The sequence below is a fragment of the Tiliqua scincoides genome, chromosome 15, assembly GCF_035046505.1.
Source record: "Tiliqua scincoides isolate rTilSci1 chromosome 15, rTilSci1.hap2, whole genome shotgun sequence".
Taxonomy (NCBI): Eukaryota; Metazoa; Chordata; class Lepidosauria; order Squamata; family Scincidae; genus Tiliqua; species Tiliqua scincoides.
Genome location: NC_089835.1, coordinates 1,221,889 through 1,248,751, shown reverse-complemented (window position 1 = coordinate 1,248,751; position 26,863 = coordinate 1,221,889). Strand labels below are relative to the sequence as shown.

The 26,863-nt window shown below is 52.5% G+C and overlaps 2 protein-coding genes and 1 pseudogene across 2 annotated transcripts in view; 2 read left to right on the top strand and 1 right to left on the bottom strand.

Annotated features, from left to right (window-relative positions):
• The first annotated feature begins 40 nt into the window (after positions 1 to 40).
• On the top strand, positions 41 to 7,118 carry KCNK7 (potassium two pore domain channel subfamily K member 7). The gene is made up of 4 exons (XM_066610380.1): positions 41 to 59; positions 1,140 to 1,643; positions 6,069 to 6,464; positions 6,816 to 7,118. The coding sequence occupies exons 1-4, from the start codon at positions 41 to 43 to the stop codon at positions 7,031 to 7,033; spliced, it is 1,137 nt and encodes a 378-aa protein (XP_066466477.1). The 3' UTR covers positions 7,034 to 7,118.
• Positions 5,449 to 5,565, top strand: LOC136635336 (5S ribosomal RNA; annotated as a pseudogene).
• A 1,013-nt stretch (positions 7,119 to 8,131) lies between the features above and the next one.
• EHBP1L1 (EH domain binding protein 1 like 1) overlaps positions 8,132 to 26,863 on the bottom strand; it is a 34,278-nt gene continuing 15,546 nt past the window's right edge. The window contains exons 7-19 of the mRNA XM_066610238.1: positions 25,329 to 25,442; positions 23,945 to 24,278; positions 20,610 to 22,314; positions 19,909 to 20,078; positions 18,868 to 18,916; positions 16,816 to 18,063; positions 14,409 to 14,472; positions 14,128 to 14,204; positions 12,672 to 12,792; positions 11,538 to 11,637; positions 10,399 to 10,472; positions 9,472 to 9,586; positions 8,132 to 8,911 (exon numbers count right to left, since the gene is read on the bottom strand). Of these exons, the coding sequence (XP_066466335.1) occupies positions 8,824 to 8,911; positions 9,472 to 9,586; positions 10,399 to 10,472; positions 11,538 to 11,637; positions 12,672 to 12,792; positions 14,128 to 14,204; positions 14,409 to 14,472; positions 16,816 to 18,063; positions 18,868 to 18,916; positions 19,909 to 20,078; positions 20,610 to 22,314; positions 23,945 to 24,278; positions 25,329 to 25,442 (4,259 nt within the window). The 3' untranslated portion in view covers positions 8,132 to 8,823. The remainder of the gene's footprint in view (positions 8,912 to 9,471; positions 9,587 to 10,398; positions 10,473 to 11,537; positions 11,638 to 12,671; positions 12,793 to 14,127; positions 14,205 to 14,408; positions 14,473 to 16,815; positions 18,064 to 18,867; positions 18,917 to 19,908; positions 20,079 to 20,609; positions 22,315 to 23,944; positions 24,279 to 25,328; positions 25,443 to 26,863) is intronic.

The following is a 26,863-nucleotide window of genomic DNA, read 5'->3' as shown; positions in this document are numbered from 1 at the left end:
TGGGATATTTCCATATTGTGAGCTGGGCTTATTGGTATCAATGAGGATTCATGGCAGAGGTGAGATTAGCAGTCAGTGGAGGGGAGCAGGCAACATAGGTGGGCACCCCTTTGCCAATCTGCTGCCCAGTCCTATCCAACTTTCCTGCTCTGTGCAGCCCTGTGGTAAGGGAACACATGTTCCCATGCCTCAAGGAGGCTGCAGTGACTGCCCCTCCACCACACACCCCACTGGCACAGCTGCACCAGCACTGGGAAATTTGATAAGATTGGGCCCTTAGTTGTCCTTGTGGGTGGACCAGCCCTGGCCCGCCTAACAGTATCCAGGAGCCTCAATGTGGCTGGCTACACCCTAGATTTATATAGAGCCAATGTAACATAAGCAGGCTTAGGGCACACTCCTATGCATGTCTGCTTAGAAGTGAGTCTTATTGTGTTCAGTGGGGCTTACTCCCAGGAAAGTGCGGATAGGATTGCAGCCTGAGAGTCCAATCCTATGCATGTCTACTCAGAAGTAAGTCCTGTTATAGTCAATGGGGCTTACTCTCAAGTAAGTGTGGCTAGGACTGCAGCCTTAGGGCACCAGCCTAACCAGGTCTACTTAGAAGTAAGTCCTATTTTGTTCAATGGGGCTTACTCTCAGGAAAGTGTGGTTAGGGCTGACTGCAGCCTTATTCTCTTGTCCTGATGACCCCTAGCGTGGAATTTGCCTTCTTCATCACAGTTGCAGGGCTGAAGGGCCGTATCAAATAGCTGGCGGGGAAAAGAAATTAAATATAAAATTTAAACACATTACAGATGGAACTTAGATGAATGGCTGGAATGAAAGAACGAACGGGCTCACATGTCCAGGATTTCTCCGAGCAGCAACACAGCCCAGGAAATAAAGCACACACACTTAAATGGACCCCCAGCCCCCCACCCCACACTCTGGTTGGGTTAGTCAGCTGGGCCAGCGGGTAGAGGCACCCTGTGGGGTTTGGAGACCCCTGCTTTAAGGGACACGTCCAGGTCTGACACCCCTGCAAACTGTTCTCGTGGGTCACGCTTTGAAATTCATCTGAGGCAGCAGCCAATTCACATTAGACGGAATTGATATCGTTGATAGAAGCACTTCTAACCCAATCGTTCCCAATGCAGGCTCGTTTCTTCCATCGAACGGTTCCCTGCCCCGAAGGGCTTCCACTCGAAAGACGCCCGAGGGAGGGGGAGGCTCCGGGCTCGGCTGCTTGGGCGCCACCTGCCACCTGGCTTGCGGGCAGGCGGGCGGGGCAGGGGGCGGGCAGGGCTCCGGCGCCCGAGTGCCGGGCATGGAGCAGCTGCGCGGGGCGTGCGGGCCGCGCTGGCGCTACGGGCTGCTGCTGGGCGCCTACGGGCTCTTCCTGCTGCTGGGCGCCGCGGCCCTCTCGGCCCTGGAGGGCCCCCCCGAGCGCGCCCTGCGGGCCGCCCTGCGCGCCTCCCGCGCCCGCCTGCTGGCCCGGCACGGCGCCTGCCTCTCCGCCGAGCGCCTGGACGCCCTGCTGGAGCGCCTCCTGCGCGCCGGCGCCGGCCGCGGGGCGGCGGGGAACCTCTCGCAGGAGCAGGACCAGACCTGGGAGTTCACCTCCGCCCTCTTCTTCGCCGCCAGCGTCCTCACCACCACCGGTACTGCCCGCGGGGCGCCGCCGCCGGGGAAAGGGTCTGCGCCCCGAGGCGCCTCCACGCAGCAGTGGCGTCGCTGGGGGGGAAGGCCCTCAGTGCTGCAGGGGCCCCCCTTCTGAGCCAGGCATACGCCTCCGTTTCCCCCCCCGCCCGGAATGGCCCCGAAGGGGAGGGCCGCTTGCACCCTGCAAGACTTAGTGCTTTGCCCCCCTCTAGCTACGCCACTGTCTGCAGGTCTTTGGGAAGGGGGAGTCTGCCTGGGTCTGCGTGTCTTTCATAACGCTGGTCTGGCCAAGCCCCTGAACTCGGGACCCCCCCCCCTCTTCACCCCCGATCGGGAGTCACCAACTGGTCCCAAGTAGGGTTGCCACCTTTCGTTTCTGGTGCTGCGCCTGTGCTTTTTAAAAGACCACGCCGGAATGCACCAGGCGGGGGAGGGGGAGATGGAAACTCTCTCGCTTTGAACGGAGGAAAAGGTGCAGGAGCGAGGCAGAAAACAGGCGTTGGCAGCCTCCTTGGGGTGGCAGGGGGTCGCAGGCACCCAAGCAAGGGTGGCTTATGAAGGTGCTGGGGGAGCAGGCTGAGCCGGGGATCGCCTCTCAAGTCTGCCAGGAACCCGCTCAGTGGGGCCTTGAGGCTTTTTGTAGGAACGTCTGTTAGTGACCCAGAAACCCCCGCCCCCTTTAGATCTGGTCTCCAAGACGCGGGTCTACTTATGCTGCATGTTCAGCCCAATTGCAATAGGAAAACTTACGTGGCAGTTTCTTTCGTGGCCACTGGAGAGCAGCAGAATCCCCTGCTTTTTCTGCCCCCCCAAGGGGTAGCTTGCTCAGGGGAGATATGAAGTGGGGGGGCCTGAGTTGCAGCTCAGCTTCTCCGCCCTGTGTCATTATTTAAAATACTGCCTTTGCTTGGGGTGTCAGTTTCTATACCCCCAGTTTAAAAATGGCCCCGGAAATGAACCCCCCCCTTCCAGACAGAGAGGTGTCAGGACTTCCTTGGCTGTTCTGCAAATCTGATTCTTGGCTGTTGAGAGCAGGAGCCCAGCTGCTCTTAAGGACACGGTGCAGTTTTGCAGAGGCCTTTTGCTCTGGGTCAGCAGATTTCCTACTACAGGCAGGGGTTGGACTAGATGACCTTGTGGATCCCTTCCAACTCTATGATTTATTGGTGGGTCAACGTAGGGAGGTGATTTGGGCCAGGGCAGATTTTCCTTCCCCTGCAGCTGCCATAGTCCCCCTTCCTTGCCTCCAGCCAGAACCTCCTTCATTGCAGCTACTTGAGAGTATATAAACTTTTCAGAATCTGGTTTCATTTCTGTTTGAGTCCCCTCTGCCCTCCCTGCCAGAACACTGTTGGCAAGAATTAAACAATAGTGTCACCAATAAAAGCGAAGGACCTTGGCACAGAATCGGCCCAACTCAGGCTTGCCCCCTTCCAACTCAAGACAATAGCCCGGTCTCTGCTCCAGGAGACTTTCTGCAACTTCATCTAGCCAAGCAAATCCAGGAGCAGCAACAGTCAAGACCGACCTGAAGAACAGGTCATTCTGCGCTTGTGGTCATTATCGCTTTATTGTCCTCCAGAGCACAAGTGTTTTGGAGCAAGGAGGATGCACAAAACACTCTGTGTGCAGGGCTGGGCCCCTCTGGAAGGAAGGAAGAGGGAAATGGAGCAGAACTGTGGAGGAGAGGAGGGTGGTGTTCAAGTGCACTGAAGACGCACTAGCCCAGTGGTTCTCAGTGGGGGGCATCAGGCCAGGCCAGAGGCCCATCTAATTTAGCTTCCTGGATTTCAGAGTGGCTCACCAGATGCCTCGGAGATACAAGATACCTGCATCCTATTGTAATCCCCTGCACCAGGCATTCTGAGATAGTCAACGTCTAAAACCCAGAGGTTGCGCATACCATCATGGCTTCTAACCCGTGATGAACTTTTCCTCCATCAATCTGCCCTTTTCAAGCCATCTAGGCCAGATGCCATCACCACATCCTGTGGCAAGGGGTTCCACTGATTAATTACACTCTGGCTAAAGAAATATGTTCTGTGGTTTGTTCTAACTCTCCCGCCATATTATGAAATGAGCCTAGAGCAAAAAATGATTGAGAAACCTTGCCCTCCTGTCTCCTCTCCTTCACACTTCCTCTTCTGCTCCACTCCCTTTTTCTCAGAGAAGAGGAAGAGGAGGAGAGCTCTGTAAACATATAGTAGCTTGAGCTGGGCAGGTAGACTGTGAGCAACCCCCCCCCCACACACACACACGCACACCAATCCACTGCTTAAGGCAGTGATTTTTAACTTTTTTTTGTCTTGTGGCACACTGACAAGTTGCTAAAATGGTCAAGGCACACCATCAGTTTTTGGAAATTGACAAGGCACACCATGCTGTTCGTGGGGGGCTCACATCCTCCAGTGGCTCTACTAATAAATGACCCTTCCCAAACTCCCATGGCACAGCAGACAGTCGCTGAAAATGGCTGGCTTAAGGTGACTGTCACAGTAGGCCAGCATCAGTGGTTCCCAAATGTTTTAGAGCTAGGACCCACTGTTAAAAATAACACTCCAGCAGTGATTATCAACCTTTTTCATCTCAAGGCACACTGACAAAGCACCAAAATTGTCAAGGGAATACTTTTAGTTTTTTTACAACTGACAAGGCACACTGTGCTGCTAGTGCTAGTGCTCACAACTCCAATGGCCATACTAATAAATGACCCTCCCCCAAACTCCCACAACAGACCCACGGACCATTTGTGGCACATCAGTGTGCCACAGCACACTGGTTGAAAATCAGGACCCACCTTGGTTTACCAGACTTTATAAAAGGTCTAGAAAGAAGCATTTTATTTATTTATAATAACCAGAAAAAGACCTTCAGACATGTATCTCCCTATGTTAACATATGCTTGCAAACTGCAGGAGCTGAGCTCTTTGCAGGTACTGAGCAGTATCTGATTTTTGAACAGCCTCAGAGCTTGAGGCAATTAGTTATCTGATCACTCTTTGGGGACCCACCCAAAATCAGATCCCAAAAACCAGTGGGTCCCAACCTATGGTTTGGGAATCACTGCTTTAAGTATATACATGGTTCTTCTTTGATGCTGTCTGTTTCAAAGACCAATATATTATTCAGCTGTCTGTGATCCAAGTTTGCCCAGGCATGTTTCCTGCCTTCCCTGGAATCACAAAGCAGCCTGTTCCTCAACTAGCTCTGTCTGCCTGGTCTCAAGGAAACCTCCAAAATACAAAGAGAACCTGCAAAATACAGAGTGGGAGGGTGGGGCAAGAGGAGAGAGAATAGTATTTAAAGGGGCTTAGGGAGAGATCCAGCTTGTTAAGAAAATGCTTAATTGAGGTTTTTTAGAGGCATCACATATTTCTTTAAAGATGTGCAGGTCTCTCTAGGCCACTGGTTCCCAACCTGTGGTCTGGGGTACCACAAGTCTGCAAGACTCAGAAGTGGTCTGCAAGGTCTCAGGAAAAAATATCACCTTTGCTTGCATGCCAAGTCACTGGAAGTGATCAATCTCCTATGAACCACCAAAGAGGGCAGAGAATGGAGTGCGCACAGCCGCAACCATTGAAGTGTCCGCTGTGGCTGTGAGCAGGCCATTCCATCTTCTCTGATAGTCCGTGGGGGAGCCCTTGGGAGTCAGACCACCAGAGAGGGCGGAGACCAGACTTTACAACAGTGCAGCAAGGCTGAGCAACCTTATCCACATGTTGCACATGAGATTACGGTTGAGAGGGCCACAAGTGGGTTCATGACCGCAGTCATGGGATGGATGGGGATGCATGTCCTGGGATTGACAGCAACCATTACGCTGCACATGCCCAATCTCATCTGATCTCGGAAGCTAAGCAGGGTCAGGCCTGGTTAGAACTTGGATGGGAGACCGCCTGGGAATACCGGGTGCTGTAGGCTTAGACCATGAGCTCGGAAGCTAAGCAGGGTCAGGCCTGGTTAGTACTTGGATGGGAGACCACCTGGGAATACCGGGTGCTATAGGCTTATACCATGATCTCGGAAGCTAAGCAGGGTCAGGCCTGGTTAGTACTTGGATGGGAGACCACCTGGGAATACCGGGTGCTGTAGGCTTAGACCATGATCTCGGAAGCTAAGCAGGGTCAGGCCTGGTCAGTACTTGGATGGGAGACCGCCTGGGAATACTGGATGCTGTAGGCTTATACCATGATCTCGGAAGCTAAGCAGGGTCAGGCCTGGTCAGTACTTGGATGGGAGACCGCCTGGGAATACCGGGCGCTGTAGGCTTATACCATGGTCTCGGAAGCTAAGCAGGGTCGGGCCTGGTTAGTACTTGGATGGGAGACCGCCTGGGAATACTGGGTGCTGTAGGCTTATACCATAGTCTTTCAAGACTGAAGGTTGCCAACCATCTTATCCTGGGTGATCCTTTCTGCCTGCAGGTTACGGGCACACGGTGCCTCTCTCGGACTGGGGCAAGATCATCTGCATCTTCTACTCGTTCCTGGGCATCCCACTGACGCTGGTGTTCCTGGCCTGCCTGCTGCAGCTCCTGTTGCCTCTTGTGAGCTACCGGCCTGTCCGCTACATCCACAGGCGGTGGGGCTTCTCTGTGGAACGGGTGGCCCTGGGCCACGCTGCCGTTTTGGGACTAGTGACGGTTGGACTCTTCATCCTGATCCCCGCCATCTGCTTCTGGGCGCTGGAGGGAACCTGGAACTTCTTGGAGTCCGTCTATTTCTGCTTCATCTCGCTCAGCACCATCGGCCTGGGGGATTACGTGCCCCGGGGCAGTTCGCAGCCGCCTCTGCATGAGTTGTATGAGCTCAGCATCACTTGTAAGTCACCGGTTGAACAGGAAGATGGGTAGTCTCTGGCATAGAGGCTGCTTTTTTGAATAGGGCTCCTGTCTCTTTAAAAAGGAGGGCAGGGAGGGGGAGACAAGAGAAGGGTGTGCACACAGGGGCTGACCTTGTACAGAAAGAGGCAAAAAGGGAGGACAGATAGTATTTCCCTATCAGCTACAGCTCTGTGACCATGAGGACTAGTAGCTTGGCATCCAGCATAAGGAACTTGAGAGGCTACATCAGGGAATTAGATGACAAATGAGCAGGGCAGGTTGGGGAAGGTTTAAAAAGGCAGTTGTTGCTTTGCTCACTGACCCCCTCCTTTCTTACTCCCCACCCCAGGCTACCTACTTGTGGGCTTGTTGGCCATGCTTGTGGCTCTTGAGACAGCATATAGGCTACGGGGAATCCAGGCTTTTGTTGGCTTTTTCACCCCCAGCCGGGACCTACCCAGCGAGGACGACGACCATCTGGAAATCTTGGCCAGAGACCAGCTTGCCTTGTCCACAGTGTCTGGAGGAACTCCCCACGAGGAGCCGATGGAGCAAGCTGCCACTTGACTTCTCATTAGGGAGAGTGCGCCACAACTGCACCCTCACTCATCACCAGTGGTGACGAGTTCCCAAACTCCTCTCTAAGGGAGAATATTTTTAGCTAGGGGAGAAAAGTAGGGGTCTAGTGGGGCAGGGAGAATTCTTGGGGGATGGAACTCCCAACTCACCTCGGTGCCAAGCTGAATTTCCTTGCATGCAAAAATTCTCCTTTTCCAGATCATTGGATGCACTGGACAGCGTGCCAGGGGTCCAGTGTCCAAGCAAGCCAATTTCCTCTGCTAGGAGACGGGAGTCTCCCACATTTTCGCTGGATTGGAAAAGCACACCATTCTAGCCCACCACCCTCCTTTCCTCCACTGTTCCTCTTCTCCACCCTTCCTCTAGGCCAAGGGGTGCCCAAACCCCACCCCGGGGCCATTTGCGGCCCTCAGGGACCCCCAATCTGGCCCGCAGGGAGCCTCCAGTCTCCAATAAGCCTCTGGCCCTCCAGAGACTTGCTAGAGATTATGCTGGCCCAGTGTGACTGCTCTCAGTGTGAGGGTGACTGTTCAACCTCTTGCGTGAGCTTCAGACCGAGGGCCCCCTCCACTGCTTGTTGTTTCACGTTCTGTGATGCAGCAGCGGCAGCGAAGGAAAGGCCGGCCTTGCTTTGTGCAGGGCCTTTTACAGGCCTTGAGCTATTGCAAGACCTTCATTCATTCATATAAGTCCCATCTCTAATATATATATTTGTGTAAATTTATTCAAATTTCAAATTTAAATGAATTCTTTTTTTTCCTGGCCCCCAACGCAGTGTCTGAGAGATGATGTGGCCCTCCTGCCAAAATGTTTAGACACCCTGCTTGGTTTCTTCTGTTTCTCAAGTTTTAAAAACAAATGGTTGTTACCTCATGTTTCCACCAGGTGGTAGCCAGTGCATAAGCTACCAAGTAGGTAAAAGTACTCTGCAAGTCTTAAAACAGCTTCCATTCCATTAAGAATACACCAGCCTCAAAGTCGCACGGGGCTCTTTGCCTGGCAGAAAAGGAGGCCAGTTCTCAGGGATGGAAAATTGCCCACTTCTTGTTTCAGACCACAAAGTAAAATTTCTCAAATCAGGCACCTTTTGATGTCTTTATTTTTCAAACCTGGTACAAATTTAGTGCAAATAACCTGGGACGGATCAGGCCGAGGCAAGCAGAGAGGAAGACAGGAAAATAATGGAAACAAAACCTTACCAATATTGCATCTGGCCTTCGGAGTGTTCAAGGCATGTTGTGACTGTACCATCCATAAAAGAACAGCGTCAATAATTAAAAAATAAAATAAAATACAGCATCCTGGCTTGGGGGGGGATGGAGAAGGGATGACAGCAGTGCCTGTTCTTAAACCCAAACAGGAGCTCACACATGCACAAAACACACAAATAAATAGGTTTCGAGGCTGGCTTCTGCCCTCTGGGTAGAGGGTTCCTGGGCACTGCCCTTTTAAAAAATGTTGCCCCCCCCCCCCACATCACCTCTGGGAAAGGCAGAGCAATGGGGTCAAAGGAAATGAGCAGTGCTGGATTGCCCCATGGGGGGGGGGGAACAAAAATCTCTTTGGCACAAGTTACGTCAAACAGACGAGCAGCTGAGAGCATTTTGGGTAACAGGCAGGAGGGAATACTGTGGCCGGAAAGGGTCCCCCTGTGGAGGCAGGTGGAGATTTGGAGGTGGGCTTTGGGGAGGGGGAGCAAGAAGTGCTGTTTGCTGCATGCCCCCTGCCATCACGCACGGAGGGGGTGAGCAAGAAAAAAGTCCAGTGGGCTCTTCTTCTCAGCTGACACGACACTTCTCCTTGCGGCTGAGCTTGCGGCGTCTCTGTTGCAGTCCTCGTTCTAGTCGGGCGTCCTCTTCGAGAGCTCTGGGAGGTCAAGGGGGAGAGAAGGAAATGAAGCAAGAGGAGCGAAGGGTGAAGAGGCAGAAGAAATATCCCGTTACACCAAATGGGGAGATGGACCCCCTGCTGCACAAGTCGCTGCTAGATCCATTTTCTCCCAGAACATTCTGTGATCGTTCCAGCTGTCCTCCTTTTGAATGCCTGCTTTCTCCAGCAAGCAACTTTTAGGGGAGGGGGCTGCAGCTCATGGTCAGAGCCCCTACTTTGTATGCTGAAGTGTAATCCCTGGCAGTGTCTCTGCATGGGACGGGGGGGGGGGCTGAGAAAGAGCTCCTTGTCTTGAAAATCCTGGAGAGCTGCTGCCAGTCAGTGCCTGACTGTGCTTAACCAGCTGGATCAATGACTGGACTCAGTAGGAAGCAGTTTCCTAGGCAGTGTCAATGCTTGCTCTAAAAATCTTGGCCACCCCGTCCCTGAGCCCCAAAGTCCACATCTGCAAGAACACTCCACAAGTGAGGTATGTGGAAGTTAGGACTGTCCAACACCCCCTGTGCACAAAAGGGAGGGGAAAGAGGGGGACTTACATCCTCTCTTTGATGTCCAGGTCTCTCACCAGCTCATCCCTTTGGTTCACAAGGGACACCAGCTCTCCTAGGAGGAGCTGCTCGCGCTGCTGCTGGGCATCTGTTTTCTGCCAGTCTTAGAAGGGAAGGAGAAACAGGGACAGGAAACACAGATCATGGCTGATGACGACTCCATAGTTTTATCAAAACCTAGGCTCTGTGCAGCCCTGTATCTTCGGGGAGTGGGGGGGGGCGAGACCTCCCCATCTGGTGCTTGAGGCAGCTCACTGAATGCTGTCTCCCCTGTCCTCTCCCCTCATCTCTTTCCCCCTCCCCACTCCCTGGAATTGAAAGGAAGAGGGGAACAGAGTAGGAGAGGATGTGTAGAGAAGATACTGGTGGGCAAGAAGGCATTGGAGACACTTCCCAGGGTCTTCTACCGGCCTTTAAATGCAGCTGCTACAGTTCTAAAGTTGCCGGGGGGGGGGGCGGATGAGGGCAGTTGAGCTCTTAGAAAAGGCCTTGGTAGCTTTGGAAAAGGGCAACTGCATGTAGGGACCAGCAGAGGGTGCCAGAGAGCCAGTGATCTGAAAGGGCATTTGCTGAGTGCTCAGCTGGCTCCTTGGCACCCTCTGGTGGCCTATAAACACAATTGCCACTCTGCCCCCTGAGGTAACAGACTCAACTGACTTCACCTACAAGCCAAACCTGTGTCTTCTACTATTGCCAAGCCCTCGGAATTTCCGCGACTGCTATCCCAGCCTATGTGTTTTTCCAGCTAGGAAAAACCCCCTGGGATGGTGCAAAGGCTCAGGCTTGCCAGGCAGGCTGCAGTCACACTATGGTGGTGGGGGCCATTGGTGTGACCTTCGAGGCAAGCTGTCTTCTGCTTGGCTCTCAGTGGGTCCCCTGCCTCATCCTGGTCCCCTCCTCAGGGTCACCCCTCACCTTCGATGCTCATCATGGCTCTCAGCTCCCTGCTCAAGAGTTCAAACCGCCGCTCCAAATCTTGTTCTTCCATCCTGCAAGAAAAGGCAGTGTCAGTGCTTAGCCCCCTAACAAGATGGTGGTGGCAGCTCTGCTACAACCCATCTGCCTATTGGGACCTATTTGCTACCTGCTGAAAGCCTCTGATGTAGCTGTGGGGACAAGGACCAGGAGACCCATGTTGGGACACCCCATTAGCTATGAAGCTTACCAGGATACCTTGTGTTGGACACCCGACTCTCAGCCTGACTACCTCGGAGGGTTGTTGTGAGGGTGTAGGAGAAGGGGGATAGCTTTGCTTACTGTGTGTGTTGGCAACCTTCAGTCTCGAAAGACTCTGGTATCGCGCTCTGAAAGGTGGTTCTGGAACAGCGTCTAGTGTGGCTGAAAAGGCTGATTTGGGAGTGACAATCCCTTCCACACTGGGAGCAAGTGCAGTCTGTCCCTGGTCTGTCTCCCTGGCTATGGGCCTTCCTTCTTTGCCTCTTAGCCTCAGACTGTTGGCCAAGTGTCTCTTCAAACTGGGAAAGGCCATGCTGCACAGCCTGCCTCCAAGCGGGCCGCTCAGAGGCCAGGGTTTCCCACTTGTTGAGGTCCACTCCTAAGGCCTTCAGATTCCTCTTGCAGATCCCTTTGCTTACTACCCTGAGCTCTTTGAAAGAAGGGTGGGATAGACAACAGCCACTCACCTCTTCTCTGGGTCAGAGGATGTTTTGGGGAGAATCAGGCAGGGACCTTGTTCACCCCAAAATATCATCAGCTAGGGAGATGGCAGAAAGGGTGATCATGATAAAAAACAGGAAGGGCAGGAAAAGGGTTACAAATGTGACTCTCAGACCACAGAGTCCCCTTGATTTGAGTACAATCCCCACATGGAAAAGTTTGTTTGACAAATGCCTGGAAGTCGTATACCCTGCTGTGCTACATTTTAGGATGATTGAACAGAGACGTCAAGAGGGCGATGGACCAAGGCAGGTATGGCCAACTCTCTTCCCCAAGACGGTGCAAAATCCTGGCAGGAGGGAATCGGGACGAAGGGGTGTATGTCACAGGAAGTCCCATCACTTCCATCCTGCCTGCCTTCCTGCCATCTCACTCACAGGAGCTGCAGCTGGTCTTGTCGGCGGATCAGGGCATTCTTCTTGTTCACTAGTGTGAACCACTCTTGGATCAGCTCCTCTTCCCTCAGCTTGTCCGCACCTGAAACAGACCAGAGTGTGCAAGTGAGTGGGTGTGTGGGTGAGGAGCCTTCCTCTTTCTTAAAATGCAACACCAAGTGGCTCAGTAGTGCCCCTATTTGCTACATGGGACTGGTCAGGAGTGAACACAGAAAGCTGCAACCTGCAGAGTCTGGCCTTCTGGCACAGGGTTCTGAACACTGACTTGCAGCAGCTCTCTGGGATCTTAAATAGCCCTTCCTGGAGATACTTCTGGAGATTTAATTCGTTTCTGCCCAGCCCACAGGTGTACACATTTGGTTCAAGTGGGTGCTCCTCTTTTATTTAGCAGGGGGAGAGTAACTGGCCCACCTCACCCCAGCACTGTCTGTTCTAGTGGCTGTCTGCTGGTGTTGCATCTTTTTAGATTGTGAGCCCTTTCGGGACAGGGAGCCATTAGATATTTGACTTTCTCTGTAAACTGCTTTGTGAACTTTTTGTTGAAAAGCGGTATATAAATACTGTTGTTGTTGTTGTTGTTGTTGTTGTCCCTGTTGTGTATATGCAACGTTGGGTTGAAATGGCTTAAGGTGGGACCATCTATATCTAAAACAGCAGTTCTGCCTCTGCATTATTAAAGTCCCTCCAGCTCTGAGCTGCAGATACACACTATGGACAACTCCTGATTTTAGAAGTGGGCTATCTCAGAATGCCAGATGCAAGAGTCCAGGATGCAGGTGTCTTGTGTGCTCCCAGAGGCATCTGGTGGGCCACTGTGAGATATAGGAAGCTGGAGTAGATGGGCCTTTGGCCTGATCCAGCAGGGCCCAGATTTAATCCAGTTCGGTCACCCCTACACCTTTTAAACCCCTCCTTTAGTCAGTTGCAACCTTGCTCAAGCTGAAAATGACCAAGATCATTTTGCAGCGCTTAAAAGTCTGAGCAATTTATCCCAGAGAATCTGGGGCGCAGTCTCGCATTCAGACAGCAGGTGGCGCCTACAGGTTGCATGGGACAAATCCAGCCAGTACTGGGGGGTGCATTTTGGGCTTTCAAGATCCAGCATTCTTTTCCTACCTGATTCCATGAGACCCCGCAAATCCTTCTCCACAACAGCAGCCCGTCCATCAATTTGCCTCTGTTCGGTTTCCAAAGCCTGGAGTTCGGCTACCACATACTGGCTGGTGTCCTGGAACCGCTAGGGTGAAGCCAGAGAAAGCATGAGAGCTGGGCATTCTGGGTTCATGGGGAGCTGCTACCTGCTGAGTTCAGCATTACCTTCCCTGCCTGGCAGCAACACCTCTCCACAAAACCCAGGCAAGGTGTTTTCTCAGCCCTACCTAGAGATTCTTTCAGGAATTGATTTGGGACTTTGCTGCATGCAACCCTGAGTTGAGGCCCCATGGAGGCTGGAAGCCATTAAGGTCAATATGTAGAAGTGGGAGAAAATGGTTTTATTCTTTCCACAGATTTTGATGTTTTCCAGAGTTAGAAGTGCAGAAAGTGCATTTTTTTCATTCAAAATTTACGTTATAGATCATAACTGCTTTAAATCACAATGCTTTAAAAATATACTAGGTAGATCATATAGGTGAAATAGTGTGGGCGGATGCAGCCCTAGTCATTACCCAAGTGCGCGCGCGCACACGCACACGCACACGCACACGCACGCACGCACACACACACACACACACACACACACACCATATACCCATTAAAAAATAAAAACCAAACAAAGTGGTTTTATTTTTTTCACAGATTTTTTTTTTTTAACAAAAATGAGAAATGTAGAAAACAATGCTATGTGTTTTTATTTCAGTATCACCATTTTCTCCCACCTCTACCAATATGGAACAGGAGATTTGTCCTACAAAAATGTTTCCAGAAACTTGAAACACTTGGGATGAGTTAAATACGAGGCATTGCACAAAGCTGCATTTGAACTGGTCTTTCATAAGAATGTAAGAAGAGCCCTGCTGGAGGCCCACCTCCACCTAGTCCACCTAGTCCAGCTTCCTGCATCTCACAGCAGCCCGCCAGATGCCTCAGGGAGCACAAAGAACCACAAGAGACCTGCGTCCTGGTACCCTCCCTTGCATCTGGCCCTCTGAGGTAGCCTTCTCCTAAAACCAGGAGATGGCATCATGGCTTGTAACCTATTAACTTTTCCTCCAGAAATGTGTCCAATTTAATGTGTCCCTTTTAGAGGCATCTAGGCCAGATGCCATTTACTTCACTTTCCCCATCCAAGGTGTTGCCTACCAGCTAGAAAGTGACATTCTGAACTGGGATCCCAGAGTTTTTCCTCTGCCACAGACTGACTGACCTGCCTTGGGCATATTTCTCTTTCATTTAAGAAGGTACAAAATAATTCTGATGGAGGTTGTCCCAGCATACTCAGCTTTCAAGCAAGGCACCAGGGTATGTATTTCCCCATTGTAATCGGAGATAGAGTGCCTCCTGACATGGAGGCTCTATTTTGTGCTTGCAGCAAACTTATGTTTTAAACTGGCAAGCTCTTCCCCCATCTTACTGGAATCTCCTCTTCGTTGGTGCTGTTCTTGAGGCTGGAACCCTGCGGCTGTTCCTGGGACAGAGCCGTTGGAGGGGCTGTGGTGGAAAAAGCAGGGAGTTCTTAAGCCAAGTCCATTACAGGCACCTTTGGGGAGGTGGAAGCAAGGAGATGGAGAACTGGGACTCAGATTGGAGCTGCCCCTTCGTGGAGGGCCGCTAGGAGATGGGTTGGAATCCAGAACAGGAGCACCCACCTCCGAGCTCCAACCTAACCTATCAACCCTTCAAGAATCTACTCACCCGGGTGCTGCTGTACCTTCAGCGCGACATGTTGGGGTTTCGAACCCTCATCACAAACATCATCCTGCAGAAGAGGAAGAAGGAAAGAGAGGCCATCATTAATGGGGGGAAAAACCTAGCCAGATCAAATCTTATCCGAGAAAAACCTCAGGCTACATATGCCAAGCTTGGTACCAATAGCAAATGCACCGATGCATGGAAAAGGCACAAAACCCAAAATTTCAACAGGGAAATCACACCATGAGGTGAGTCACCAGACCAAAGAAATGAGAGAACCATGTGGGATTCTCCACTGCACACTTTCATAAGAATAAGCACAGGTGGAAAATTGAAGATTTCTTCATCTAAAAGTCTTGGTTGACAAGTTACAGAACCAAAAAATTCTCAGCCAGCTTCGGGGTGTCCAGATGCCTCCCCCCCCCACACACACACCAGTTGCAAACACAGAAGTGAGAAAAGCAGCATTAAGGGAGAGGCAGGCTGCGGTAACAGGACTTACTAGCAAGTCCCACCCCGCAATCAGGGCCTCAGTTTAGCTGCACTTCCTCCTCCTGAAATGAGCAAGACAAATGCAGGCTCAATGAACAGAAAAGAGGAAATGTAGGGAGAGAAGAGGGTGCAAGAGAGATGCATAAAGAGAGGTTAAGAGCAACTCCATTCATCTGTTGCAAGGAGGACAAGTCTGGAGGCCCTTTGAAAGGAAATGGATTTATCATGGCAGAAGATACAATTCATTCGTGGCTGTAGTGGAGTGGTAGAGATTTGCATGCAGGAGGTCCCAAGTTCAATCCCTGACAGCATATCCAGGTAGGGCTGGGAACAACCCTTGTCTGAATCCCTGGAGAGATGCTGCCAGCCAGTGCTTGAAATTGCTGAACTACCTAGAGCAGGGTCTTCAAACCCTGGCCGGGGGTGGGGGGGAGATGTGGCCCACAGTGAGCCTCTATCTGGCCTGCATCCAGCCTCTGGTCCCCTGAGAGCCTCTGGCCTAGTTGACCAAACAAGACCAGAGCTGTGCTTGTGGTATGGGGGTCTAAGTGTGTGCTTTTTTTCTGTGGTGTGTTGGTGCTTGTAGAAATCCTGGAAATTTGAGCCCATTCATTCATTCATTCATTCATTCATTCATTCATTCATTCATTCATTCAAGTTCCATCTCTAATGTATTCATTTACATTTTATATTTAAAATTATTTTTTCTGGCACTCGACACTGTGCCAGGTATTTGATGCGGCCCTTTGGCCAAAACATTCGGGAACCCCTGACCTAGGCCAAGGGGCTGACACAGTGTGGCAGCTTCCTATAAACTAGGACCACAGCCCCAGTTTGTCAGTTGCCCTAAATACATTGGTCTATATAACCGGAGGCAAAGAAGGAAGGCCCATAGCCAGGGACAGACTACACTTGCTCCCAGTGTGGAAGGGATTGTCACTCCCGAATCGGCCTTTTCAGCCACACTAGACGCTGTTCCAGAACCACCATCCAGAACGCGATACCAGAGTCTTTCGAGACTGAAGGTTGGCAGCAATATAACCCGAGTACAACGAAAAGGGGAAAGAATAGTGTATGGGTTGTATTGTCATTCACAAAAACAACCACACAACACAGGCACCCAAAAGTCATCATTTCAAAGTCCCACCTCAAATCTCTTGGGGATGGGGCAAAAGTGGCATCTGAAAGGGATCTGAATCACACCTGCCCTTTGGTGACAAAAGGGACATCTCTATGTCAGTGCAACAGACAGTGCAACAAGGCACCAAATATGAAACAAGCCACAAAAGCAGGTGGGGAAAGTTTAGGGTTAGAAGGAATAACAGATTATGCAGTTGGAAACCCCCCCCCCCCAAAAGGTGAATGACAGCCCTTAGCCTAGAGCCACAAGCACAGACTAAGGTCAAACCACAGCATCTTTCCTCCAGCTGTGATCCAAGCTGAGAGCAGTAGACAAAGTCTCCCAATCAAATTTGTCTGCCTCACCTCATGGCCAGTTTGAAAAGAAATGGGCCTGGAAGTCCTGCCCTCCTTGAACCCCAAATGCATGTGGGGGGGGGGTTATTGTGATGAGGCCAAATGCAATTCTGCACATGCTCAAGGGTACTCTTGCTTTTCACTTTCTAGGGCCCCAGACTTGGAACCAAAGAGGTGCGAGTTCTTCAAAGCTGATTTTAAAGCAAATATTTATTTTTTTTAATATTTGTGCATCACATTTTGAAGCTGATCATGCCATAGCTTAAAAACATGGAACACAGACAAGGTTAGACCCTGAATAAAATTGCCACAAAAAGCGGTTAGTTCACCAGGACAGCCACAACTCTACAGCGAAACCAGAGGCCCCAAGAGAAAATCCAGCATGCAACACTGCACCAGCACACAGAAGCGTGTCCAGGGGCACCTGAGGGGCGCCACTCACCACAGCCAGCCGTTTGGCAGGGTCCTCAGGAGAACCACCCACATCAGCTTCGTCCATCGACAGGGTCTCACTCTTGAGTCGGGAACGGCGTTTCTTCACCAGGTCTGCATCACGCACGTGCGCGAAGGTGGACTTGCCAACATGGGTTCGTGGCGGGGCCACTGGCCCCTGGCTCCCCACGGAAAGCGCGCGTTGCAAGGGGCGCTCGGCACCTCGGGAAGCCATCCGCTTCAGCCGTGGAGGGGCTACCAATGGATCACCATTGCTGGCCAAGGGTTTCCCATCAGACCTTGCAACATCCAACATCCCATGGCTCCCGGGGGCCTCCATCCCATGGCTCCCGGGGGCCTCGGGTTCTGTGCTTTGGATTGGCTTGTCTGGTTCCAATGCTTTGGTTCCCAGGTCCCTTGGTGGCGACAGCTCTCTCTCCGGTTCAAGGCTTTCACTGGCCACGGTGCCATTCGCCACAGAGATTCCACCTGCCTTTGGGGCCTCAGTCTCAGAATCCAATTGGGCCAGGAAACCTGCCCCATGTTCTGTGGTTGAGTTGCCTGGGGTCCCATTAACAGATGCTTTCCCATCAGGTTGTGAGGCCTCTGCTGCAGAGTCCTCGGGGAAAGGCTGCAGGCTTTGGGGGCTCTCAGCCGCAGCCGTCCCATCAGCTGTTGTACCCTCTGCTTCACGCTCCACAGAGGCAAGGAACTCAGGCTTAGGTTCAACAGCTGCCCCATTGACCACTGTCTTCCCATCAGCCTTTGCAGCGTTCACCACCACAGAGCACTGCCTGGCATCGTGTGCCTTTACCTCCTTGTCCTCCATTATGGCTTCGCTCCCAGAATCCTTTGTAGCCTCTGTCTTTTCCTCACTCCCAGCACGCTTCCGAGCAGATTCCTCCACCTCTACTTTTGGGGCACCTCCTGCCGCAACGTTCAAAGCCCTACCAGAGTCCACCTCAGCCTCCTGCTTTACAGGGGACTCCACTTGGCCAGTGGCACTTTGCAGGTGCTGCGAGTAAAAGAGGGAGGCGTCGATGGAGCCAGCGGCGTCCGTGTCAAACTTGCCCACCTTATAAGTGGTCTGGCTGTCATGGCTGGCGAGCTGCACCACGTTCAGCTCTTGCCCGGTGAAAAAAGCCCGGATTTGGCACAGATACGTCATGACAATCAGCCGATCTGGCACTGTCAGGAAGACCATGTCAGCCGGATCCATCACCCGGGAGATTCCCAGTGAAGCAAACTCATCAAAGGCCTGATTGCAGAAGGAGAGAGAGAGAGAAACTCAGAGCCTGAACTTCTTAAATTTTGCTCAACGGAAGGATATTCTTGTCAGCATTTCCTCAGCCCTGGAGTCAAGGAGGAGGACATCAGCAGAACAGAGGAGAGCCTCCGACTCTCTAGCCCACCATTCTCCTCTCCTCCACATAAGAACAGCCCCACTGGATCAGGCCAGAGGCCCATCTAGTCCAGCTTCCTGTATCTCACAGCGGCCCACCAAATGCCCCAGGGAGCACACCAGATTATAAGAGACCTGTATCCTGGTGCCCTCCCTTGCATCTGGACACACCTTGCACCTCCACACCTCCTCTTCCACTCCATCCCTTTTTGAATCCAGGGAGTAGGAGCAGTGGAGGAGGCAGCGGTCAAGCTGCTGGAGAAGAGAGGTAATATTTGACACACTGCTTCAAATAACAGGCTGCCTGGGGTTAGTAGCCCCAACTCTACAATTCGCCTTGACAACACTGTGCAACCAGCTTGACACAACAACCCATTTTTACAGATGAAAGCATTGAGAGAACAAGTAACAGATCTCCCATTTTCAAACCCTGGCATCTTCGCCGCACAACACTCCCATCCCCCTGCTCTGTGTTTCTTACCTGGTCAATCTCACAGCAGCTCCGCAAGGCTGTGTGATGTGACCAAGGGCACCCAGAGAGTCTGTGGCAGAGGTAGGGAAACAGACCTCTCCCACCCAGCCCAATCTCGCCTTTCCAAACTAGAGTATTTCCTAGCAGATATGTCCAAATGCCTGGAGGGGACAGAGCTACTGACTCACCAGTTTGTTGTTCTGTTTGATATCAAGCGGGTCCAGGGCTTCGTAATGGCTGAAGACGGGAGGGAGAAGAACACATTCTTGAGAGCTGTGCTTACATCCACCCTGGGCGCAAACGTGCCCAGACCACCAGAAGACAATAGCAAGTTCTCTGGGACATCCACTGGCTAGCAGCACCTCTCGAGGACTTCAGAGAGAGATCCTTACTAGCTTTACTTGGAACTGCTGCCAAGGACTTGAACTCAGGACCTTCAACATGCAAATGAAGGTCTCAACCAACCTGCTACGTTCTTTCTCCATAAGGACAATCACTTCCACAAATCATTTTCATTGGCGAGGAGAGCTCAACCCACAGGACTCTTTAACATCTATAAAGCTACTGGGAGCGATGACATGAAGCTCCGGAGTTGGGTGTCATCGATATACTGACGACACAATATACTGCACCTCCCAGCTCCCTGAGAGGGACCACACCTCTGTGGTGAAGCCCCTGCTGCGCACAGGGGAGGGTCCAAGCTCAGTCTCTGGCAGTGTCACCAGCTCTGAATCTTCTGAGATGCTGCCAGCCAGGGCTTGACAACGCCAAGGGAGCGAGACCAGGGCTGGACTCAGGATAGTAGGCTTAATACATTCAGCCCCATCTTTCTTCTGCTCACAATCTCTAATAAAGGCACCTATACCCAGACTGTTTTTTAGTGCCAATATGTATACATGCATCTGTCAAATGATCCGTCAAATATTCTTTAAATGGATTGATAATCCAAGATATACAACATACAGACAGCCAGCCTGTCCTTTCTGAATTCCTTCTGCATGAAAGCTTGCACTTCATGCAAATATAAGCTGAGATGACATCATTCCCACTGCAGGTGTGGAGTCCTATTTTGGAACCTTCCCCAGCCTTCTCCCCACCTCTTATTTTGAAATGGTACAGGCCAGAATTCTAGAACCTCAGTTTGCCACTTCTTTCTGTGTAATGGGTAGAGGAGGTCCTAGTCAACATTCTGCAGCCTCACTTAATCACTACAACAGGCGCCAACTCACATCTTCGTGGGGTAGAAGTGATGCAGGATGGCACAGAACGCCAAACCATTGCGCCACGACGTGGTGAAATTGGTGACCCGGACACCCCTGTAGCCAGCTGTCACCTCCTGGCACCATTCCAGCAAGGACTGGCTGGAGTTCACAAGAGCTGGCCCGCTTGGGGAGTCGACCTAAAGTGGGGGGGTAAACAAGCCAGTCATGGGCCTGAGCGAGGGGAGATGCGCAGCCGTGACCCTCCTAAGTCCTGGCGGCTGCAACCTCTCTAGCCCAAGTCCCAAACGCCAGCTTTGCCAAGACAGGGAAGCTGTGATCTTGCGGGCAGGAGAAAAGGATCCCGGGGCGTGCAGGGCAAAGTCTGCGGAAAAGATTGCTCTTAAGGAATCCCTCTCTGCTGTGATGCGATGGGGAGGAAGACTCCAGCTGCACATCATCTTCCTCATCACTCCCCCCCTCCCAGTATTCCCTGCCCAACTCATCTGGAATGGTTCAAAACTCACCAGAACCAAACCCTGCAAAGGAGATTTGGAGGCCCCACAACTTCTCAGGCTACTACAGTGACAGTGCCTGCCAGCAAAGGTCCCCCCCCCACCACACACAAGCAGGAGAGCAGATCCCAACCCAACCGGAATTCTTTTGAAACAGAGGAGGCTGCAGGACCGCCAACCAACCAGTCAGGAAGGGGCTGGCACAGCCATCTGTACCTGGGCCTCCCCTTGAGCTCTGAAGGCCGGTGGTGGGCCATGGGGCGTGAGGACTGGCGCCAGGATTTCCTGGCTGAGCTGGGCCCTCTTCTCCTTGAGGGCACGGGGTGCTGGGACAGGCACCGCTGAATCCTGGAGAGGCGGGGAGCTCGGCTGGTGGAGAGCGGCTGCCTGGGCTGCTCCTTGCCCACTGGGTTTGGGGCAAGGTCCGTCTGGGCGGGGTGCTCTTTCTTCACTTAGCCTTCCGTCATCAAGCAGGCTGTGATCTTGGCAAGCCCCTTCTGCTCCCAGCCTGGAAGCACCACTTCCTGAAGGTACAAGGTGCGAGGCCTCACTCTGGTCTCTGTCAGGCATGTACACCTCTGCCACTGCAGCATCCCAAGTGCCTTCTGGAAGCTTCCTTCCGCCACCTTCCCCTCTGCCTTGCTCCTCTTCCTCCTCCGCCTCAACGTTCTTTGTTCGCAGAGGTTCTCCTCCCACTGCCTCCTGCTTGGCATCTTGGCACTGGTCCACACCCCTTCTGCCATCCATCTCTCCTTTGTCTGATTCAGCCGCTGCCTGGGCGAGGATCAGGGTACCTGGTGGGCTTTCAGCAGCAACCGCTTGGGCCCCCTCTGCCCTCTGCCTTTCTGGGCTGGGTGGGGCAGCCAAAGGAGATGTCTCCCCCTGCAGAGCATCTACCCGGAATCCCTCTGTGGGAGGGAGAAGCTCTGCCAGGTTTTCAAAGCCACCACCCGCAAGGTCCTTCTCTGTCACCAGCTGTACCTCCGGCTGCAAGGGAGGATCTACGGAAAGACTAGTCAGTGCGGTGGGGGCTTTCAGTGCCTCGGATACTTGGCAAATGTCCAGGCCTGCCTTGCCTCCTGCCCAAGGTTCCTCCAGGTCCGGAGGGGGTGTGGAATGAACCTCCTCTCCAGATGGAACCCCGTCAGCCTGCTGGGTGGTTTCAACCTGAACCTGCTCCCTTTCTGGCTCCAGAGAGGGTGGTGATCTCACCGCAGCCCCTACCTCATGGCCAGGAAGCTCCTCTGTGGCAACAGATGGCTCCATTCCATGCCTTGCTAGCTCAACCGGGGGCACCGCAGGCGTGGGGCTTCCTCCAGAGGGCAGCACCAGCCCTCCCTGACTTCCTTCACACTCAGCCTCTGTGGGTTCTGCCATTAGCCAACTGCTCTCCGACCCAGGCAGGGCGTCTTGCATGGCATGATCTCCCCCAAAACGCTGGGGCTCTCCAAAATCTCCCACCTCTGGGGACAGCCCCATGATGGGGGACAAGGCCAGGAAGGCAGCGTCCGAGGACCCCGCAGGTCCCTCTTCCCTGGTGACAATGAGAGGCGCTTGTTCGGCAGGGCCCTTGTCCTCTGTGAGATACAGGACCACCGAGCTGTGCAGCTGAGCCGGAGAGCCAGGCGTGGCTGCCACGCTACTGCCTGGTGATTCTTCCCTTGCTGGACAGCCCGAAGCGACAGATATGACGGGACACGGGCTGTCTTCGCTGGCTGCGGCCAAGGCTGCCGCAGGCGTGGAGGCCTCCGGAGGCGTGGGGGCCTTCTCCAGCCTCCGCTTTCGCACAGGGGGAGGCCCGGACGCAGCGGAAGGCAACAGAGATACATTCTGTGGCCCATCAACTCCCTTGAGAGGTGTCTTCTTCCGTGGTGGGGCAGACACAGAGTTCGGTTCCTTGGGTCTCCAGATGTCACCAGCCCTGCAGGCAGGAAAGAGAAAAATGTCCTGATGACGGGTTCCCAAACCACTACCCACCCTCCTCAGTTAACAGAAGTGAACCCCCGGAGTTTATCCCGGGATTCCTGCCTCCCTCTTCCTGCTCCAAAAAACTCAGCCCCCTGCACCCAACAGGTGACCCTTTAAAATGGGTCCGTATTTCAGAATGGCTCCCCTTGTGACCCACGTTTGAGCTGAACATCTCAGTCAAGTTTCCTCTCATAATTTTGGCTGAAAAAAAGCTGTGTGTGAATGTGAGGTTTTCCATACTGCTGTCTTTGGGGGCGAGCAATTTGTGTGACTTTGCAGCCTGAGAGAAGCAAAGGACAGCAAACAGACAGAACAGAGCTAAAGGTTGAGTCCAGGGACAATGGACAGGATAGGAGCAGCAAGGAAACTGCTGGAAGGAGAGCTGAAAATGGCGGCTGCAGAGGATACTGCTGCAGGCACCTCAAACAAGTAAGCCAAGCCACATGCCACGAGGAAGGCAGAACACAGAACCCCTGGCCTGAGAAGAGAAGGGAAATTTCCTTTCCAGTTGATGAGGTGGCCGCCAGGCGAAAACCCCTCCCACCAATCTCTCTCCCTCCCACCCTGCAAACTAAATTTAATGGAGGTTTGCTCCAAAGAACAGGGCTGTGGCAGGAGGGAAAGGGGGCTTGCTATGGGACGGGTAGATGCCCTGCTTCTCTCCCCACTTCCAACGGAAGAGCAGGATTTCCCCACCCGCAGAGGTCTCTCACTTCTCATTCCTCTTGTGGGCAAACTTCCGTTTTCTCCCTGTGGGTGGCAGAGAATCCTCCCTAGACCTGGGGGTGGAGGAGGAGGCAAGGAAGCTAAGTCTGATACACAAGCAAAGAGGAAGGAGAAGCAGAACTAGCAGCTGCCTGGCCTTGCTGCTGAACACAGCCAGGCCCACCCCAAGCAGAGGTGCATCCTCAGAGGACAGAGCAGAGGACAGGAAGCGGGGGGGGGGGGGAGGTTTCACGTGCCGTCAGATAGAGTTCTAATTTATTTTCAGCTGCTTTGTACTGGTTTTTTTTAATTTGCTCCATTCATTTAAAATCAATCAAAATAGTGTCAAAGAATCCTGTAGGACTCAAAAGTTTGCCACCTGGTAGTCTTTCAGTTCTCCCAAACAAGGCAAGGTCCTACTTTTGGATTGTACTTTTTTTTTCCTTTTAATGGATCAGATAGACTGGATCCCCTGATTTTTAACAACCACCCTAAAAGGGAAGCATTATTATCCCCACGCAGCAGCCAAGAGGTGGTACCTTTAGCTGCTCAGTGCTTTATTTGCTAATTGGTTGGTTGGTTGGTAACCTTCAGTCTCGAAAGACTATGGTATAAGCCTACAGCACCCGGTATTCCCCGGCGGTCTCCCATCCAAGTACTAACCAGGCCTGACCCTGCTTAGCTTCCAAGATCAGACAAGATCAGGCATGTGCAGGGTAACAGTTGCTGCCATTTGCTAATTAGGGTGCTTGAGAGCACACAGGTCAGCCTTTTTGCTTCTTGCTGCCCCTCCCCCATGTAGGGTCCCCTTCCTTCTTATTTAGTGGGACCCCAACTTCTGCATGCCCGCCACCCCCTGCATCCACAGCAAGACTCACCCAAGTTTGGCATCTGCCGGCTGTCCTGGCGCCAAGTCCAATCCTCTCTCTTCCTTATTCTCTTCGGCTCCTGCCCGTGCCAACTCTGCGGACATTTCCGTCGCTCGGTTTCCAATGCCCGGCCCTCCTGGAACGCCAGCCATTTCTCCTCGGCGCACACCACCGCGCATTTCTCCTCCGTACCCCACACTCCCAGCATTTTCCGCCCCACTTACTGCAAGAGCTGCTGCCACAGAGGCGGCCGGGGCAGACTCTGCCACGGCACGTGAGGTGTCTGAGAGGGCAGCGCAGACATCGAGGGCCTTGACTGCTTGTGGAGGGACCTTCACGACAGCTGCAGAGGCAACAAACAGTTCAGCTGATCCGAGGTCAGACAGACAGGAACTGAAAGGGGCACAGGGTGGGACTCATGTCACCTGGCACAGGGCAGAGTTGTGTGCATTCTGCCGGAGCGACTAGATTTTCTGCCTCGGGCAGTGTGTGGGTTTACACACACACACACAAAAACAAGGTAAACCTTGACCAGAAGTACCCTCTGCCACCCTATCTCAAGGAGTCTGAAAAACCTGTCTTTCACTACTGTAAGCTGATGTTCTGCATTAACTTCTGCTTTTAGGGAGGGAGACAGAGTCTGGGCTACATGGTTTGGCCCAAGGTCAATCCCTGGCAGCAACTCCAGGTAGGGCTGGAAACAGGCCTATTGTCTAAACCTTGGATAGATGCTGCCAGTCAGTGCTTGTCAGTGCAAAGATAGGTAGACCAAGCGTCTGACTCTGTATGCAGCCGCTTCTCCTGGTCTCTTCACTGTTATCCTCCCCACCACAAACTGTGCCTCCTCCTTCCCAACTGGGAAACAGTTGTTTCCCTTAACAACTCTTCTTACCCTTGCCAGGGAGGAAGCACAGCTTCAGGTGCTGAAACCACCCATCTCCCCTTGTCCAAACCCACCAGACCTCTCCCACACCCAGCCCACTCTCCTGCAGAACTGAGGGTGCAACCCCTGGCACACATGTGAACATAAGAAAAGGAGCCCTGCTGGATCAAGCCAAAGACCCAAGTAGCCCAATCTCCTGTTTTCCCCCAGCGCTCCCCCCCCCCCACAGTTGGGAAGCTCACGAGCAGAAGATAAAAGCATATCCCTTCTACTACTGTCACTCCCCTGCAATTGGCACCCAGAGGTAGACTGCTGCTGAACCTGGAGGCTCCACTTAGTCATCATGACTGCTAGCCATAGACAAGACTCATCCTCCATTTCCTTTAAGAGCACCCAAGCTTATCACCACATTCAGTGGCAGCAAATTTCACAGACCCGTGATGCACTGTGCCAAGAAGGCAGTCCTTCTCTCCCTTCTGAAGCTCCCCCTTTGCCTTGTGCGTCTTGTACCTTCTGTCCTGTGGGTCCTGGAAGAGGCAGTGGCTGCCGATGCAGTTTGACTTGTGCTCTGGCCTGATCCGTCTTCCTCTTCCTCTGTCAGGGTGCTCAAGTCCCGGGCAGTGTCTGCACAAGGGAAGGGCAGAGAGAAAATCCAGAAAGGAAAGGAAAGAGAGGGAGGGAGAAAGACAAGCAGAGGAGAGGATCAGCTTTAATTTGCCACTTTCCAGAATGCCAGGTACAGTCTCTTGCTCTCTCACAGCAACTCATTCTCCCCTCCCTGCTCCTCCTGCCTGGAATGGCCAGTAATTTTGTTCTGTGCAGCCTTTGGCTTAAGCCTCCAGTCCTAAGCCCCCCAACTGAAATGAAGCCACTGGGACGCTGCAGGCATGAGTCCGACTCTTTGTCTGTGCATCTCAGCATGGTCAGGCACTGACAGGCAGCATCACTACAAGGTTTTACACAAGAATTTGTTCCCAGCTCTCCCTGGTGATGCTGCCAGGAACTTATCGGGGATAATCTGTGTTATCTGCCTTGCCTTTCCCCTTCCTGCCATTTGCCCTACTGTCAACAATGGAATGTTAAGGCCTGTCTCCCCCTTGCGACAGGACACTTCCCCTTATATCACCAAGACAACCACAGTCCTGGGCTCTGGAATAAACAGCCTGGTCATTACGATGAATCTGAATGTCCACTGGGTACACAAACAGGAAGTCAAAAGGGGCACCCCGATTGCATGGAGACAGCTGTGTAGTTAAGAGGCGAGCCCTGAACCCTGTGCAACTGGGGAAGGGGGCTGCGGCGGAAGCCTACCTGGGAAATAGTCCTTCAACACATTTTGGAGGATCCCTGAACAAATGAAACAGACAGAGAGAGAGAGACAGGAGAGCAGGTGACCAAAAGCAGAAATGGATATAGTGCCGCTGGTAGAGGTAGGTGGCAGGGGAAAAAAAAGGTGGCGGACTAGAACAGGTTAAAAAGGGGACGTGCTTAATTAATGATGATTCCAGCAATGAAAGAATAATGCAGTGCTGGGGGGAGGCAGAAAACCCAGAACGCCAAAAGGCATCTCACAGGGGATATGTGCAGAGCTGGACTATCAAGAAATTCCATGCAAGCAGTGATTTTCAACCACTGTGCTATGGCACACTGGTGTGCCTCAGATGGTCCATGGGTGTGCCACAGGAGTTTGGGGGAGGGTTATTTATTAGTAGGGCCATTGGGGAATGTGAGTTCCCCCGTTACCAGCAGTATGGTGTGCCTTGTCAATTGTCAAGAACCTGATGGTGTGCCTTCACAATTTCAGCATCTTGTCGCTGTGCTGCGAGATGAAAAGGATTGAAAATTGCTGCGAGCAAGCACAGCAACGGGGACTGGGCCCTGGAATTAGGTCAGTTTCATTAAACAAGATGCAAGAAGGGTTCCGTCCCTTATGGAGGTCAAGGATGAAAGCCCATGAGCAGTGCTGGTTGGAACTGCAGGCACTACAAGAAGATGAGATGCATTTATAGTTTCATTGAAAAAAACCCTCACTTGCATACAGCAGG

What these genes read in the sequence shown, in the direction of transcription:
- KCNK7 (XM_066610380.1), top strand. An exon ending in CAGCGTCCTCACCACCACCG is followed by an intron (nt 1,644 to 6,068) that starts GTACTGCCCGCG and finishes TTCTGCCTGCAG; the next exon opens with GTTACGGGCACACGGTGCCT. An exon ending in GTATGAGCTCAGCATCACTT is followed by an intron (nt 6,465 to 6,815) that starts GTAAGTCACCGG and finishes TCCCCACCCCAG; the next exon opens with GCTACCTACTTGTGGGCTTG.